Source organism: Marmota monax, unplaced genomic scaffold, assembly GCF_021218885.2.
Source record: "Marmota monax isolate L192 unplaced genomic scaffold, Marmota_monax_Labrador192_F-V1.1 WCK01_AAM20220418_F8-fsc00051, whole genome shotgun sequence".
NCBI lineage: Eukaryota > Metazoa > Chordata > Mammalia > Rodentia > Sciuridae > Marmota > Marmota monax.
Window position 1 is genome coordinate 11,921,148 of NW_026695202.1, and position 15,627 is coordinate 11,936,774.

General features: G+C 57.0%; 2 protein-coding genes across 10 annotated transcripts in view; one reads left to right on the forward strand and one right to left on the reverse strand.

Annotated features, from left to right (window-relative positions):
- The window catches only part of Sgsm3 (small G protein signaling modulator 3), a 30,974-nt gene extending 27,227 nt beyond the window's left edge, over nucleotides 1-3,747 (forward strand). For 6 of the 7 annotated variants that reach the window (XM_046429268.1, XM_046429269.2, XM_046429267.2 and 3 more), the window contains 13 exons: nucleotides 175-399; nucleotides 763-817; nucleotides 917-1,044; nucleotides 1,164-1,319; nucleotides 1,486-1,540; nucleotides 1,718-1,767; nucleotides 1,929-2,081; nucleotides 2,223-2,293; nucleotides 2,392-2,440; nucleotides 2,518-2,603; nucleotides 2,798-2,920; nucleotides 3,028-3,088; nucleotides 3,279-3,747. In XM_046429268.1, coding sequence (XP_046285224.1) covers nucleotides 175-399; nucleotides 763-817; nucleotides 917-1,044; nucleotides 1,164-1,319; nucleotides 1,486-1,540; nucleotides 1,718-1,767; nucleotides 1,929-2,081; nucleotides 2,223-2,293; nucleotides 2,392-2,440; nucleotides 2,518-2,603; nucleotides 2,798-2,920; nucleotides 3,028-3,088; nucleotides 3,279-3,359 — 1,293 coding nt within the window. In that variant the 3' untranslated portion in view covers nucleotides 3,360-3,747. Of the gene's footprint in view, nucleotides 1-174; nucleotides 400-762; nucleotides 818-916; nucleotides 1,045-1,163; nucleotides 1,320-1,485; nucleotides 1,541-1,717; nucleotides 1,768-1,928; nucleotides 2,082-2,222; nucleotides 2,294-2,391; nucleotides 2,441-2,517; nucleotides 2,604-2,784; nucleotides 2,921-3,027; nucleotides 3,090-3,278 lie in introns of those variants that run through there. The other variant, XR_009225391.1, reaches the window with a different exon arrangement.
- A 160-nt stretch (nucleotides 3,748-3,907) lies between these two features.
- The window catches only part of Mrtfa (myocardin related transcription factor A), a 177,859-nt gene continuing 166,139 nt past the window's right edge, over nucleotides 3,908-15,627 (reverse strand). For all 3 annotated transcript variants that reach the window (XM_046429264.2, XM_046429266.2, XM_046429265.2), the window contains 8 exons: nucleotides 13,858-14,033; nucleotides 13,188-13,337; nucleotides 10,729-10,979; nucleotides 10,375-10,546; nucleotides 8,360-9,382; nucleotides 7,952-8,104; nucleotides 7,504-7,564; nucleotides 3,908-5,561 (listed from right to left, as the gene is read on the reverse strand). In XM_046429264.2, the coding sequence (XP_046285220.1) occupies nucleotides 5,044-5,561; nucleotides 7,504-7,564; nucleotides 7,952-8,104; nucleotides 8,360-9,382; nucleotides 10,375-10,546; nucleotides 10,729-10,979; nucleotides 13,188-13,337; nucleotides 13,858-14,033 (2,504 nt within the window). In that variant the 3' untranslated portion in view covers nucleotides 3,908-5,043. The remainder of the gene's footprint in view (nucleotides 5,562-7,503; nucleotides 7,565-7,951; nucleotides 8,105-8,359; nucleotides 9,383-10,374; nucleotides 10,547-10,728; nucleotides 10,980-13,187; nucleotides 13,338-13,857; nucleotides 14,034-15,627) is intronic.

Genomic DNA, 15,627 nt, shown 5'->3' on the forward strand with positions numbered 1-15,627 from the left:
GCAGGAGTGGCCCAGCCCTGGTCCCTGCTGAGGCCCCTGATTGTGGGTGGCTAGAGGATCTCCTTGGGCCCTGCAGAACCAGCCCCTACCCTATTAGCCATGCCAGAGGACCTAAGTCTCCAAGGACAGTGCCAGATGCAAGACCCCTCCCCTCTTTGTCCTCATGTGGTCTAGGAGGAAGAACTGATCCAGTCCGAGAACTCTGCCTCCATCTTCAACACACTGTCAGACATCCCATCACAGATTGGAGATGCAGAGCTGCTCCTGGGGGAGGCCATGCGACTGGCTGGCTCCCTCACTGATGTGGCTGTGGAGACCCAACGCCGCAAGCATTTGGCCTACCTCATTGCAGACCAGGGCCAGCTCCTGGGAACTGGCACTGCTGCCAACCTCTCTCAGGTGCATTAAGCAAGCCCAGGCTCAGCCCACAGCAGGTGGTCCTCAAAGCCAGAGTGAGAAGGGCTGTGGGGAGCAGACTGGCCCTTCCCTGCTGTGCTATCCTCTATCCCTGACCCCAGCTCAGCACCCAGGGCCCAGCATGGCCCAGTCAGACCACTGCTAGAGGATGACACAGCCCTCCTCCATGTTGTGCATCCTGCCACTCTGAGCCTGGCCTGGTTTGGGAGGGGCACAGGCCTGCCCTGAACACATCAGAGCTGGCCACAGGCCATTTCAGAGGAGTTAGTACTAGTAAAATACTGAGGGTCAGCATCCCCTCTGTGATGGGGGCTGGCCCTGCTGACCCCCTCTTCCTGCCTGTAGGTTGTTCGGCGTAGGACCCAGCGGAGGAAGTCGGCCATCACCTCCCTGCTCTTTGGTGAGCACTGCAGGCAGCACCCTCACATAGGATTGTGGATTTGCGCTTCCTCTCCTGGGACCTAGGCAGGGGCGGTCACTGGAACTCTCTGCCTTCTAGGGGAGGATGACCTGGAGGCCCTCAAGGCCAAAAACATCAAGCAGACAGAACTGGTGGCTGACCTCCGAGAGGCCATCCTGCGCGTGGCACGCCATTTCCAGTGCATAGACCCCAAAAACTGCAGTGTGGTGAGTGACAGCTCCCCAGGCCAGACTCTGGGGCTCTTCTTCCCCAGCCTGGTCCTGGCACTGAAGCTTCCCCACCATGGTGGGCCTTCCATGCATCCTATTTCTGTCCTTTCTTGCAGGAGCTGACCCCAGACTACAGCATGGAGAGCCACCAGCGGGACCATGAGAACTATGTGGCATGTTCACGCAGTCACCGGCGTCGAGCAAAGGCCCTGCTAGACTTTGAACGACACGATGATGATGAGCTGGGCTTCCGCAGGAATGACATCATCACGGTGTGTATGGGGGGGCTCAGCACACCCCGCCACCGACTCCCTGCCTTGCCCCTTACCTGCCGAGAGGTTCCGCTCTGTAAATACTGAGTCTTGGCCAGACCTATGTGCTGGGGACATGAGATGTGTGTGCATGGTATGGGCTGAGCCCTGTCCCCTCTCTGTGTAGATCGTGTCTCAGAAGGACGAGCACTGCTGGGTGGGAGAGCTCAACGGCCTGAGAGGTGAGGCCCACATCTAGCCGCAGCCTGTCCTCCACTGTGCTGCCTGGCCCAAGGCCCCTGGCCGCCCTACCCTGCCCGCAGATTCCTCATGGCCTATAGGGAGAGCTATATCCTTAGCCCTGGGGAAGGGTCAGAACAGCCACTGGCTGCCCCTCACTGGGACCTCTTCTCCCGTAGGCTGGTTCCCAGCCAAGTTTGTGGAAGTCCTAGACGAACGGAGCAAAGAGGTAAGAGGCAGACAGGGTAAGGCTGCTCCTGCCCCAACCCTGGGGACAGCAGGGGTGTGGCCTGAGCGAGTCCTGGCTTGTGGCAGTGGCCACAGGACAGGGAAAAGGGTGGCTGGCAGCAAGTGTGGGTCTGAGCTTCTCAGACACATTCTCCCCATCAGTACTCCATTGCGGGGGATGATTCAGTGACGGAGGGGGTCACAGACCTTGTGCGAGGGACCCTGTGCCCAGCCCTCAAGGCCTTGTTTGAACATGGACTGAAGAGGCCATCCTTGCTCGGGGGTGCTTGCCACCCCTGGCTATTCATTGAGGAGGTGAGTCGCTGCTGGTCCCCTACCCACATGGTGCCCATCCCATGCTCTGCTTGCCCTAGGGGTGGGCAGAGGAACTTTCAGGGTGGAGGTGTGTGCTCAGTTGGACCCTGTGGCTCTCACTAGCCCTTCCCGTCCCCACAGGCAGCAGGCCGGGAGGTGGAGAGAGACTTTGACTCGGTGTATTCCCGCCTGGTACTCTGTAAGACTTACAGGTAATGGGTGCTGCCTGGCATCCTCCTTCCTGTGTGGGAGGGCGGGGGTGACCCAGAGCCCAGAGCAACAAGGCAGTGCTGGATTTTGGTCCCCTCAGATTGGACGAGGATGGCAAAGTCCTGACCCCAGAGGAGCTGCTCTACCGGGTGAGTGTGGCCACTCTGCCAGCCTGAGACATCTCGGTGGCTGGCAGGATGCTCCAGTAACAGCTGCCCCCTCTCAGGCTGTGCAGTCTGTGAACGTGACCCACGATGCGGCACACGCACAAATGGATGTCAAGCTCCGCTCACTGATCTGCGTGGGGCTCAAGTAAGTGGAGAGAAGTGGGCAGGAAAGGGACCTTCAAAGGGGACCCCAAAGAATAGAGAGGCATCCTCAGGGCATCTGGCACTTTGAGTTCTGGCCTCCCTGAGTGTGTGCAGGAGCTGAGAAGGGGAGCAGGTTGGGGGAGTCTTCAGGGGGCCATGGCCCTGCCTCCTGCTCCTCCCAGCCTTGTCACCCAGTGAGCAGGTGCTGCACCTGTGGCTGGAGGTGCTCTGCTCCAGCCTACCCACTGTGGAGAAGTGGTATCAGCCCTGGTCCTTCCTGCGCAGCCCTGGCTGGGTCCAGATCAAGTGCGAGCTCCGGTGAGACTGGCTCAACAGATGGCGCGCCCTGTAGACCCCTTGGATTTGGGGTGGGAGGTGGGCAAGATGGTCCAGGGTGATGAGAGCCTCCCACCCCCACCCCCTAGGGTCCTCTGCTGTTTTGCCTTCAGCCTGTCCCAGGACTGGGAGCTCCCTGCAAAGAGAGAGGTGGGTGGTGTGTGGCTGGTCCCTAGCCCTATTTTCCCCAGGAGGGCTGGGGCCCGGGGCCTGTGCTGGGGGAGCACCCCCAGGGGTTCTGGGCATGGCTGGGGTCCAGGGGAGACCTGTGAGTGCATCAGCTCTGGGGATTGCCCTGGCCCGGCCCCCATCTGATAGGCTCTCCTGTACCTGTACACAGGAAGAGAGGCAGCCACTCAAGGAGGGTGTTCAGGACATGCTGGTGAAGCACCACCTTTTCAGCTGGGACATAGATGGGTGATGCTTCTGCAGCCGCCCTCTCAGGCCCAGGCCTCCCCCAGCCACCCAGGCAGGCCCCTCCTTCAAACAGGAAGAGATATCACCTGCTAAGCTGTGGGGTCCAGGGAAGGAGAAAACTCCAGAGCCATGTCTGGGCCCATGACCAGGGTTCAGGGTTTCTTACTACAGGTTCCCACTGTTGGTAGGAGGAGGGTGCCCAGCTCAGCCTTTCCCTCCCAGGGCCCTAAGGAAGCCCTGGCCAGCTACACAGTTCATATTAACCAAAAACCTTATGAGGTGGTGGTGAGCTGCATCTGTTGTCTTTGCTCAGGAAGCGGGGGTGTTTAATGGCAGATAAAGACCCCCTTGACCTCTGGTTTTGTTTGTAAATAAACAACTCTTTAAGAAAAGCGCCTCCCCTCTTCCACTCAGCCAGGCTGCAGAGCTGCAGTCCCCCCGCCCCCCAATCAGCCTGACAAGGAGCTGAGATGGGGGTCACTGTGTGGCCTCCAGATACAGGTTCCTTTATCACAACCGCTTACCTTCTGTGGATGAAACAAGACACACAAGTGGGTGTTTTTGTTTTATTTTAAAAAATTCACACAGCTTCCCCACCTTTGTCCCAGCACTGGTTTTGGAGACGCCATCCCTATTCCCCTTATGAATCAGGCCAAAAGTGAGTGAGGCCAGTGGCCCCAGGACAGGAGGCAGCCAGTGAGTGGCCCCCTGTCAGCCCAACAGCAAGGTGGAGCTGGGTCCCCTGTCCCAGGGCCCTCTTGGCTGCAGTGAGGCAATGGGACGGAATGTGGGTGGGTGGAGAGCTCCTGACAGGACCAGGAAGCACCTCTGCCCTCTTGGCACTGAGAAAGCAGGACAGGTGGGGTGCACGCTGTGGCAGGATATCTACATGTCAAACACACGTGAGGGGTGGGTGGGCCCAGGCAGCTGCACACCAGGCTGGGTACTGGGCACTGTATATCACACAGCTCAATATGACCTTGTATCCAGCCCCCAGCAACCCTCCTGGCCCATGTATATGTGAAAACAGGAAGGGAGGGAGCCACACCCATCTCCCACCTCCCCCCCCCAAATAAATGTATATATGTATGTTATATAATATAGAGGTATATATACATACACCTGTACAGAAAATCTTGCCAACCAACCACTAAATGGTTACACTACATCAAGACAGTAAAATGGCAGGGGGCCCAACTCTCAGGAAGCCCTGGGGCCCTGGGGCTGGCCAGCTGATACACGGAATGGAGTACAGGCCCAGGCTAGCTTCTTCTCTCACAGCAAAGGGGTAAGAGAAGGAAGAAAAGTCAGCCCTTGACCCAGCTCAGCCCTAGACCAGCAGAGGATTCTCAGGACAGGTCCTCACCTGCCTTAGCCAAACTGCAGCCACACAGTACAACTCTGACCTCAAAAAGGAGGTCAAATTGAAATGGCCCTGGGCCTGTCCAGGCCTCCAGTGTGCCCCAGTGTGGGACCCAGAGCTGCTGCTTGACAGGTCATCTCTGCCCTGGGTGGGCCTGAGCCAGGAGTAGGGCCCAACTGCTCCAACCTTCCAGGGAAGGGAGAAAGCAGGGTCTGTGATTGTCAAGACTCAAACCACACAGAGCCTTGCACAGAACTGCTAGCTGCAGTTCCCTGGCTCCCCAACTCTAGCCCCTTCCCTATCCCTGGTGTCCAGAGCTAGAAAGCTACAAGCAGGAATCCCAGTGTAGCTGAAGATCATGGCCGTCAAGGAAGTCCGTGGAGAAGAGGCTGGGGGCTGCAGTGCTGAGGGGTGCCAGGCTGAGCACGGGGCCACCTGATGACAGCTCCAGCCAGTCCATGCTGTCCAGGTGGCCATCGGCCAGGTCCAGGCCCACACTGCTGCTGGGCTCAGGGGCAAAGTGCAATTCTGAGGTGTCCATGGGGGATGGGGGATGGTCCAGAATGGCAGCACTGCTCAGCATCTGGCTGTGGAGGTCATCAATAAGGGAAAGGGGCTCTGGCCCTTCATGCCCACTGGTCAGCAGGGGCAACCCTGTGCTGCTCTCCAGGAAGTCCTCCAGGCGCCCTGGGAGGGCAGGTGATGCTGGTGGAGGGGGAGCAGCCTGGGGAAGGTCAGGGGAAGGCGAGGGCTGTGTCACCAGCGGGGAACTGCAGGCTGCTGATGAGGGTGGCTTCTCCTTTCCTGGTATAGACGGTGGTTCCTTGAAATCTGCTGAAATTTCTGCCAATTGAGACAGTGCATTGATGTCAGAAACCAGGCCTGAATGAATGCCAAATAATGATCAGAAAGACCCTTACCTCATACTATAGAGAAGAATAAAATAAAAGTCTTAAGTGTACAAGCTAAAGCTATGAAACAGGAGAAAAGGGGAAATCTATGACTGATGTGGCAGTAATTTCTTGGTTGTGACAGCAAAAGCACAGGCAGACAAGTTAGACTACATCAAAAGTTAAGACTTGTACCTCCAAGGACACTACACCAAGAGTGAGTGAAAGGGCTTCTCACAGAATGAGAGGAAATACTTGCAAATCATATTTGATAAGGGATTAATACCCAGGATTTATAAAGAACTATAACAGAAAACAACCTGATTCAAAATGGGCAAAGTACTCAAATTATTTTTTCCAAAAATGCTGAATGTGGTATGGCACACACCTATAACCCCAGCTACTTGAAAGGCTGAGGCAGGAGAATTGCAAGTTCAAGGTCAGCCTCAGCAACTCAGCTTGGAGACCCTGTCTTAAGACAAAAGTAAAAGGCTAGGGGTGTAGCTGAGTGCTGAAGCACCATGGGTCCAGCCTCCAGTCCTGGGGGACGGGGTCAAGAGGAGACACCTCCAGACATCACACACACAAGGCCAACAGCACATGAAAAGATGCTCAACATCTCAGTCATCAGGGAAATGCAAATCCAAACATGAGATTCTACCTCATACCCAATAGAGTGGCTATTATCCAAACAACAGAGAAGGAGGAGTGGCAAGGAGCTGGGAGGTGGTACAGCACATGGCTGGAATGCACAAGGGCCTGGGTTTGATCTCCAACACCAAAAAGGAAGTCAACGTTGGTGAGGATATGAAATGAGAACCCTAGTGCACTGCTAATGGAAATGTAAAATGGTCCAGCTACTTAGGGAAAAAGCTTGGGTAGGCTCTACAAAAACAAACGATATGATCCAGCAGTCCTGCTTCTGGGTACACATCCCAAAGAATGGAAAGCAGTGGTATCTCAGAGAGACCCTCAGACACTCAGGATGACAGCACTGTTCACAGCAACTCAAGCAGCCCCACGTCCACCGACAGATGACCGGATGGACCTTGAAGACCCAGTGCCAAGTGAAATAAACCACAAAGAGACAACTATGATTCCACTTATGTGAGGCACTTTGTCGAAATCAGAGATAGCAGAACAGGGGTTAGTGGGCGAGGAGAATGTGGAGTTTCTATCTAATGGATACAGTTTCAGTTTGGGGTGAGAAGGTTCCGGAAGCAATGTGGCACACATCAGAACATACTTAATGCCTCTGAATTTATATTTACAGGTGGTCAGAATGGCAGATTCTGTTATTATATACATCTTACTTATCACAATAATGAATGTGTTACTACATAGAACTAGGCTTATTCCCTGACCCCAGTCTAGGTCCCTACTGTCCCAACTGAACACCTTCCCCTGCAGCTGCTTCACTAGACAAGGAGCCTCAGCCTCCAGCCATCACCACCTGCCACTTTCAAATACCTTCCTCTCGGGATTCTTGCCGCTTTAGTGACCTTTTGAGGCAGGCCACACCTCATCTGTTTTTCTGCCATTTTTTAAAATACTAGAATTCAAGGATCACCCCCTTTTCCTCCTCAGTCTCTGTTCCTGGGCAACAGCATCCCTCCCAAGGTTCGCTGTGGACACGGTGGCACCCAGCAACTCAGGAGGCTGAGGCAGGAGGATCAAGTTTAAGACTAGCCTCGGCAACTTAGTGAAGTCCTAAGTAACTCTGCAAAACCTTGTCTCAAAAAATAAAGAGGGTTGGGGATGTGGCTCAGGGTTAAGCGCCCCTGGATTCCATCTCCAGCACAGGAAAAAGAAAGAAGCAAAGAGAAATCAACCAAACCACCTTAAGCTATATAGATAACCTGTGAACAAAGGGAGGCTGGGGGTCCGGGCTTTACCTCCACTCTGAATGAGGATGTCAAACAGGTCATCCATCTGCTGGCTTGAGGAACTGTTTTCCTGTGGGACAAAACCAGATAAAAGGGCTGGGGCTGCAGCTCAGTGGCAGATCACTTGCCTTGCACGTGTGAGGCACTGGGTTCCATCCTCAGCACCACATAAGAATAAACAAATAAAATTAAGGCATGCTGTCCATAAACAACTACAAAAAAAAAGATGAAAATAAAAATCTAGGTCAGGAGACCCTCAGGCCTGGCCTGAGCCTAGACACCCGCACCCCAGTCCCCAAATGGGCAGCCGGACCACAGTTCTGTGGCCCAGGATCAGATGCCTATCCTGTACCAGTAACTCCCCAAGGCCTCCTGACCACAGACTGGCCTCTGCCTGTCCATCCCTCCAGGTGGTCCTAGGGTACCACCCACCCTGGCCAAGTCCTGTCATTGTCACCTGCTGTTTGGGCTGCTGGGTCACAGCCTCCTCATAGCCTGGAGGTTCTTTCTTCAGCAGAGAAGTTGGAGTCCCAAAAGGGGGCTGTGATGGGTGCTCCAGATCCATCTGGGCAGGTGGGCCAGGGGCTGGAGAGCCAGGCTGGGACAAGGGCTGGTTGGAACAATAGGGGAGAACAGTGGTTGAAGGGGAGCAGGGCTCTGGAGCTCTCCTAGAAGGGACTCTGAGCATTGGCCCCTAATCCTGCAAAGGGTCAGCACAGGCAATGGCTTCTCTGGGCTGATTCTACCCCGAGAATTCTACAGCCTTTCTCAGGGGTGGCTGTCTCCCATTCCATGGTGCCAGTTATTGTCACTTTCCCCTCCACCCCCAAGCTCTCCAAGACCTGCCCTCCTCCGCCCCAGCTACCTGGAGGGGACTCCCACTGGGCAGGCCAGGGCTGTCTGCATTCTTATTGGTCACAGTGAGGACAAGGTGGGTCCCTGTGGAGTCGGTGATGAGGGTGGGCGGGGTGACCCCCTTGAGGAGGCCAGTGCCCTGTGGGCCCAGGAGCAGCTGAGGGGTAGGGGCCACCTCCGGCTCAGGTGGCATGGCTTCCTGCTTCACCACCACAGCTGGAGGCCCTAGGGCTGGGGCACCAGTGTCTCTGTGGTTGGCAGTGGGGGCCACCAGGCCAGGGCTGAAGGGGTGAGTGGTGCCTGGGGGCTGGCGGCTCAGCTGGCAGCTGGAGAAGCTCTTCTCCTGCTTCACGGGGGTGCTGGGTGGGACCGTGGTGGAAGCGGGAGCCGGGGTGGGCTGCTGGGCCCGCTTCTCCTGCTCCAGCTGCAGCCGGAGCAGCTCCACCAGCTGCTGCTTCTGCCGGAGCATGCGCGTCAGCTCCTCGATCTGCTTGTCCTTCTCCTGCAGCATCTGGTCCTTGTCCAGACCCTCCATCTCCACACGCACGCCAGGGCTCAGGCAGCAGGGTGTGGTGCGGGGACCTTCCTCCTTCACAAGGATTTGCAGTGGTGAGGTCTGCAGGGTGAGCTGTGTCAGCGGCGATGTCACCATCTCACCAAAGGTGTCCCCAGGCGTGGAGTTCTCATCACCCGTACTGAGCAGTGAGCGCTCTGAGGGGGTGGGGGAGACTGGGGGTGTGGAACCCGTGCTGCCAAATTTGACCACACCATTACTGGTCACCGTCGCCACCACCACCTCAGCCGGGGCCAGGCCTGCTGCCACCAGGGCTGGCCCTGCACTCAGTCGGGCTGCTGGAAAGGCAACTACCACCTCGCCAGCCTTAGACAGGAGAGAGGTGGCAGCAGGAGCCTTGGGGGCTGCAGGGGCTGGGCTGGCTTGGTCTTGGTAGGCTCGCAGGCGCTCAATCAGCTCTGTCTTGGTGCCTGAGACGGGCAGTGACCGCAGCTTCAGCTCCTGCTTCAGCTCCGCCACCTGCAGGGATGAGAGTCAGGGTGGCCAGGGGCTGGGAAAGGAACAGAGGGATATGGACCCAGGCATCAGGACAGACTGCTGAGATAGAAGGGTGAAGAGTCTGCGAGACAGGCCTCGTGCCCCTGGGCCCCTGGCCATGGCAGGCGCAGACCCCGGGCTCTCCAGCCCTTCCCAGGGTCCTCCTTTCACCATCCTAAACACAGCAGGTGCTGGCTCAGGTGCTTCCCCCAAGCCTCCAGCATGGTGCTTGGTGCTCAGTAATACTTCACTGGATGAACTAAATTCTACAGGTGAAGAGCCTGAGCCACCCGGAAAAACAATTTCAAAATCACAGAGGTAGTGATGAGTGGCTAGGCCAGGACTTAAAACTCAGGCTAAACCCCCAAACCATGCTAGTTGTCTCCATGAGCCTCATCTTGCTGGTGTCTGGGTCAGGATGCAGGAGGGACCCACCTGATCCTGGGAACAAGCTCTCCAGGGAGAATTTGGTCATTTTTTGATGGGCACCGAAGGAGCCACTTCAAGGCCCCCAGGACATGAGCTAAGTGTGAACCCAGAGCAAGCTGCAGCAGAGAACAGCAGATTCAGCGGGCACTCAGGGGCAGGGGGCTGCACACCCTGGCTGCCTCTGAGAGGCCTGCAGCCTTGGGCACGCTGCTGTCTCCCAACACCTCTGCCTGGCCCGTCGTCCAAGAGGAAGAGACCCGCTGCTCACCTGCACCGCAGAGGTGCAGGAAGACATGAGGCACATGACTGACTGGTGGGCTGCTGGGGGAAGTGACCTCAGGATGTTGCCATGGCCTCAGACAGGCCCCAGGGTAGGTTCCAAGTGGCCCTGTCACTGCAGTCCAGAGCCTGGAGCCCTGTTCTGCCTCTCACAGTTGGGGTTCCTGGGCCTTGTGTCTTCTTTGTATAAAATCCAGCTCCTGTGGGAGAGGCCAGGAGGCAGGGGCTCGGGTCTGCCAGTGGAGAGGGGATGGCTTGCCACCTACCTTCATGTCGTCCAGGTTGGCTGGCAGGGCTCCCGGCTTGCCAGTCTGGGGGGTGCTGTTCTGACGTGTCAGTCCACCTGATCCTGGAGGGCCTGATCCAGAGCCACCACTGGTGGTAGAGAGGCTGCGCACTGCAGGGGCCCCGCAGCCCCCCAGAGTCTCACCTGCTGGCCTGAGAAAGGAAAAGGTGGAAGTGAGCCAAGCCAGCATCACCACTGGCCCCTGCAGGCAGCGGCCTGAACCCCGGCTGCAGGTTTAGGATGGAGGACTGTGGGGCCCAGGCCCTGCAGGCAGACCAGGGAGGTCCTGTGTGGCACCCTCCAATGGGGCCCGGCCCTGGGGCATGGGTCTCACTTGGGCGGGGCGGGCAGGATGGTCTGGTAGCTGTAGTGCTGCTGCTGCTGGTTGAGGATCTGCAGCTGCAGAAAGAGCTGCTGCTGCTGCAGGATCTTGGCGTAGGAGGAGTCCATGGCAGGCGCCCCCTTGTCCTGCTTTTGGTCCGGAGGGATGTACTGATGGTACTTGAGCTTCTTCACCTTTGGCTTCAGCTCCTTGGCCTTCTTGCTGCGCTGCGACTTCTCGCTGGCAGACTTGGGTTGGCTTTGCTGAGGAAACAGGGGACACAGCGTTGGGGCTAGCTGGGACGGGGAGACACTGCTAAGAAAGCCCCACCTGCGCACCCCCCTCCTGTTCAACTGAGCCTCTTCAACCAACAGAGCTGCGTGGCCTGTAGGTAACCTCGATTGAACACACAGGCTCAGATGTTGCTGTGCCCCCAGGCAGAGGGTGACAAGAGGAGGCAAAACCACAGCTGGTCTGTGGAGCAAGGGCCATGCCAGAGGGGGCAGGTTAGCAACTCAGGAGGCTGAGGCCAGCCTCAGCAACTTAGCCAGGCCCTAACAACTGGAAAGACTCTGTCTCAAAATAAAAAATAAAAAAGGGCTAGGACGTGGTTCAGTGGTACAGCGCTCCTGGGTTCAGTCTGACAGATGGATGGAAGGGAGGGAGGAAAGAAGGAAGGAGAAACGGGCTCAGAGAAGTCACAGAGAGAAGCTCACAGAAGGACGTACAGTGACCATCTTGATCTAGCCAGGACCTGGATCATGACCCTGTTTATATCCCAGAAGCTCCCAGCTGGCACAGCCAGAGATCCACAAGGGTGACCAAGAAGGGCCAGCAGGTCATGCTTGGAAGGCCTGTCCTTAGAGCAGGGAAGGCAGAGATGGAGGACAGCAAGAGTAAGCAGGGGAGAGCTGAAGGGTGTGGGGAGCCAGGAAGTGTCTGAGCAGAGGGCAACAGCAGGGTCAAGACCAAGCAGGAGCAGCTGAGGTCTCAACCAAGGTGGCAATGTAACACAAAAGGTTGGGTGGAGGTGATCCACTAAGGCATGAACACAGAACATGAATGTGTGTGGGTGAGGAGCCAGGGCTGGGAGGAGGAGAGCACAGAGGGACCACTCATATGCAAATGTGTGGTGGTCAAACGAAGACCACAGGGTGTCTTGAGGAGCAAGCTTAAGAGAAGAGCTGGGGGTGGGAGTGGGGGGGCTGTGACATCAGCAAGGGTAAGAAAGAGAGCAGAGATTTGAGAGGGCTCTGACAGGCGTCAGCTGAAGCTGGGAGGAGAGGTGGCTGACTGCTCCTTCAGCCTGGGGTAGAAGCTGGAGCGCAGGCCACAGGAGCTGGGGGACAGCCTCCAGAGGTGACACACAGCCATGCACCAAAAAAGGCAGGACTGGGGGTATCTCCCTGGGAGGCAGGCAGCCTCCAGGGCCAAGCCAGGGCTCAACAAAAGCCTAAGAATGAAGACAAGGTAGCCTCCAGGATGTGTTGGCCTCTCCTGAGACTTGTGGCCAGGGGAGCTGCAGGTGGCTAGGGGTGGTCAAGCCAGGTGCAGTGTCTGTGGTGAGGATGGAGCCTAGAGAAGAGGAAAGGACAGGACAGAAAGCAGGAGAGGAAAGCAAGTTGGGGGTAGAGCCCCCTAAATCCTGGAAGTCGGGGGGTTCTGCAGGGCTGCAGGACCCAGGGTGGCCCTCCCTACTGCCGAGTTTACAGGAGGCTTCTGTGCATGCAAGGCCAGCAGTGTCCTCCACCCTCCCTCCTTCCCTCAGGTCAGGTCTTGGAAAAAGAAAACCAACAGCAACAGGGCCAGCCACAGGCCTGTCCTGAAGCACAGGGCTCTCTGATGCCACAGGCACTGCGGAGTGAGGAGGTAGAGTGTGGGTGCCTCTTCATGGATGAGAGTGGGAACAAGAGCCGAGGAGCCGGCCCGGCTAGCACACTGTGGTTTACAGTGGCCTGTCCCCCACCCCCCACTCAGGCTGGAGGGGAAGCCCACTGTGTTAGAGGATGGACATTTACCTGTGGTGCTTAGAACTGGGTCTCGGGAGGTGATTAGGGTTAGACAAGGTCATCTGGGTGGGTTCCTGACTAGACCCTGGTGACTTCGTCAAGAAACACCAGGACACATGTGTGCGCTCTCATCTCTCACCATGCAATGCCCTGACTGCCCTGGGACTCTGCCAGTACCAAGGCCAACACCAAATGGCCTTAGACCTTCCAGTACCTGAGCTAAAATAAACCTCTCCTCTTTATGACGTAGCCAGTCTGCAGCAAAGGCCGTGCTCACCAGCACTGCGCCTCCAAGCAGCACCATAGGTGAGAGACCCGGAGGGTACGTCCAGACTCCCTCAGGCACCTTGGTAGAGGACATGTGCTGCACCCCTGCAGCTGTCCCCATAGCTAGAATGAGGTCACCACAGGGCTCTGAGGGGCATGGGGAAGGGGATGGTACAACTGCTAGCATAACTGTACCTTAATGAGCGTGGGAGTGGACTTGGCAGTGGGGACAGCAGTTCCATTGGTGAGGCTGGGGGGCAGCAGAGGCGGGGGAGGCAGAGGAGGCTGCTCTGACAAGAAAAGCGTTTCTCCAGAATCCGGGCGCATAGGGAGTTGAGAAAGAACCTGAAAGAGGAGGGGAAGTGAGGACATCAGCACCTCCAGGTAAAGCGTGCCCAGCCCACCTTGCCAGCAATGGGGGTGGCAGCCACCTCCTCAGACACCATCGTGGCCAAAGGGCAAATGATGGGCCAAGACCAGGGGAAAAAGAACAAGCGTGACCAGCCTGGTGGGGTGGTGGCGTCTTGCTGAACCAAGTGCACTGGGGCCAGGAGGCACTGAGAAGGAGTGATTGGGGTGGGGGGGGTGGGGCAGGGAGGTTGTGCGTCTACAGGAAAGATGGCCTGCCCCGCTGGCCCTCTCTAGGGCCCAAGGTTGCTCAGGCTGCCAGAGTTGGAGGGCCACTGTCAACACCTCCCTCCTCACCACTGGAAACCCAAGCAACGAGTGCCCAGACTACCAGGCAACACCCTTTGGCTCCCCTGTGTCAGAGCAGGAGCCACCTATGTGGCCTAGGGGACAGCTTACACTACACAGCCCCCAGAAGTGTGGGGAAGCAGCAGTGTCTGGGAGTGGGCAAGCTTACCTGAGTGGGGGACATGGAAGTGGCACTGGGCAGTGGTTCGCTGACTCGGGCCTCCAGGGGTGATGGCACTGACCCTTGGGACTCATGGCTGGCAGGCTGCTCAGGGGATAAGGCGTCACTGCTGTCCTCATCAAAGGAAGAGCTGTCTGCTACTTTCGGGTAATTCACCTGGCCCACTGAAACCAAAGCCAGAGTCAGATTCCACTGTGGTCCCCACAATAGCTGGACAGAAAGAAAGGCTGTCCCAGCAGAGGGCCTGACCCTTCACCCATGATGCAGACAAACAAAGGGAGACTGGCATCACTCTGCCTTCTTTGGTGCAAGAGAGCGTGAGGAAGGTCAGGGCCAGGAGTCTGAAACAGACTGGCAAAGGCTTCTGAGGTCCTTGTGGTACTTCCTTGGGCTGAAGGAAGCCTTAATTTTGAGTCTCTTGCTTGTAACTGTACCCTGTGTTCAGTTTTCAAAGTCAAACCCTTTGCTCATCCCTCCAGCCTGCTCCACCCTGGAAGATGCAGGCTGCCTCCTGGCCTCATCCACATCCCATTGTGGGGTGTACTTTACCCTATCCTACGGCCACACAGTTCTGCCCCCCATGATCATAGCAATATAATGAGGCCCTGTGTCTGTCAGTGCGGGGCCACAGAGTTCAAGCGACAGCCTTCTCAGGGCTGACTCAACTCCCCAAAGGCCAAACAAATACAGGGAGCTCGGCTCTGAAGTCAGAGTGGAGGGCATCCTAGGTGGGCAAGCACCTGCAGTGAAAGAGGATCAGCAGAAGTAGGGTGGCCCCTTTAGAGGTCAGTGACCCTCAGAGACCCAGTGTCTGGCAGCAAAGGTAGCAAAAGAAACATGCTGTTGCCCATAACTGCCCTGGCTGGACCCAGGACCACATAGCACCACAGTGTATACATGTCATCTCAGAGCTGCTGGGAAGTGGGGAAGGACAGCTCCGCATGGCGCTCCTGATCCACAAGGCCCAGCGTGGGTATCTCAGACCACAGAGGAAGGAAAGAGGGGGACAGAGGCAAGGAGGGTATTTCAAGCGTCATGTCACAACTACCACCTCAATGCGGTTGTGGGAAGAGGTGCGTGGCAGGTCAAACTCGTCAGCTGCCCACACAGGAGGAACTAAGGCGTGGAGAAAGCAGGGTGTGGGGCCTGTCAGGCCTTGGGAGATGTGCTATGGTGGGAAGACCTCAGATGAGGAAGAGGAACAAGCCTCGATGGCTCAGGCTGGGTTTGTCTGGGCGTGAGGCTCCCAGCAACCTCTTCCTCTCCAGGGCCACGGACTGAGGCTCTCTCCTACCCTGGACCTGGGAGGACACAGCTGAGTTGCTCCTTGCTGGCCAACTACAGTAATGAGCCAGGAGAGCAATGCCCAGAGGGCGGGAGCTTGCTGACCACCTGCGCATTGCACCAGTCATACATTTAGACTTTCACAAGCTCTCACTTCCAGGGTAGAGATCTGCTGTGGGGCAGCAGCTGCATGGAGTCTAGCATGTGGCTATGGTGACCTGGCCCAGATAATCTGCAACTCCCATGGGACTAGTGCAACTGGAGGAAGCTGCAGGGATGCTGGGGAGGAGTAAGGCTTCGGCAGGCCAGAGCCAGGCCAGACTCTGTTGTCCTCTCTCCTGGGCCAGGCAGGCACTGGGGGCAGAGTCAGGGTCCCTGACCTCTGAAGGCTTGCTTCAGCGGCCTGGAGTGGAGCAGATGCTGTGCTGAGGAAGTGCAGAAGCCAAGGACATGCTGGGGAGAGCCCCGGGAAGA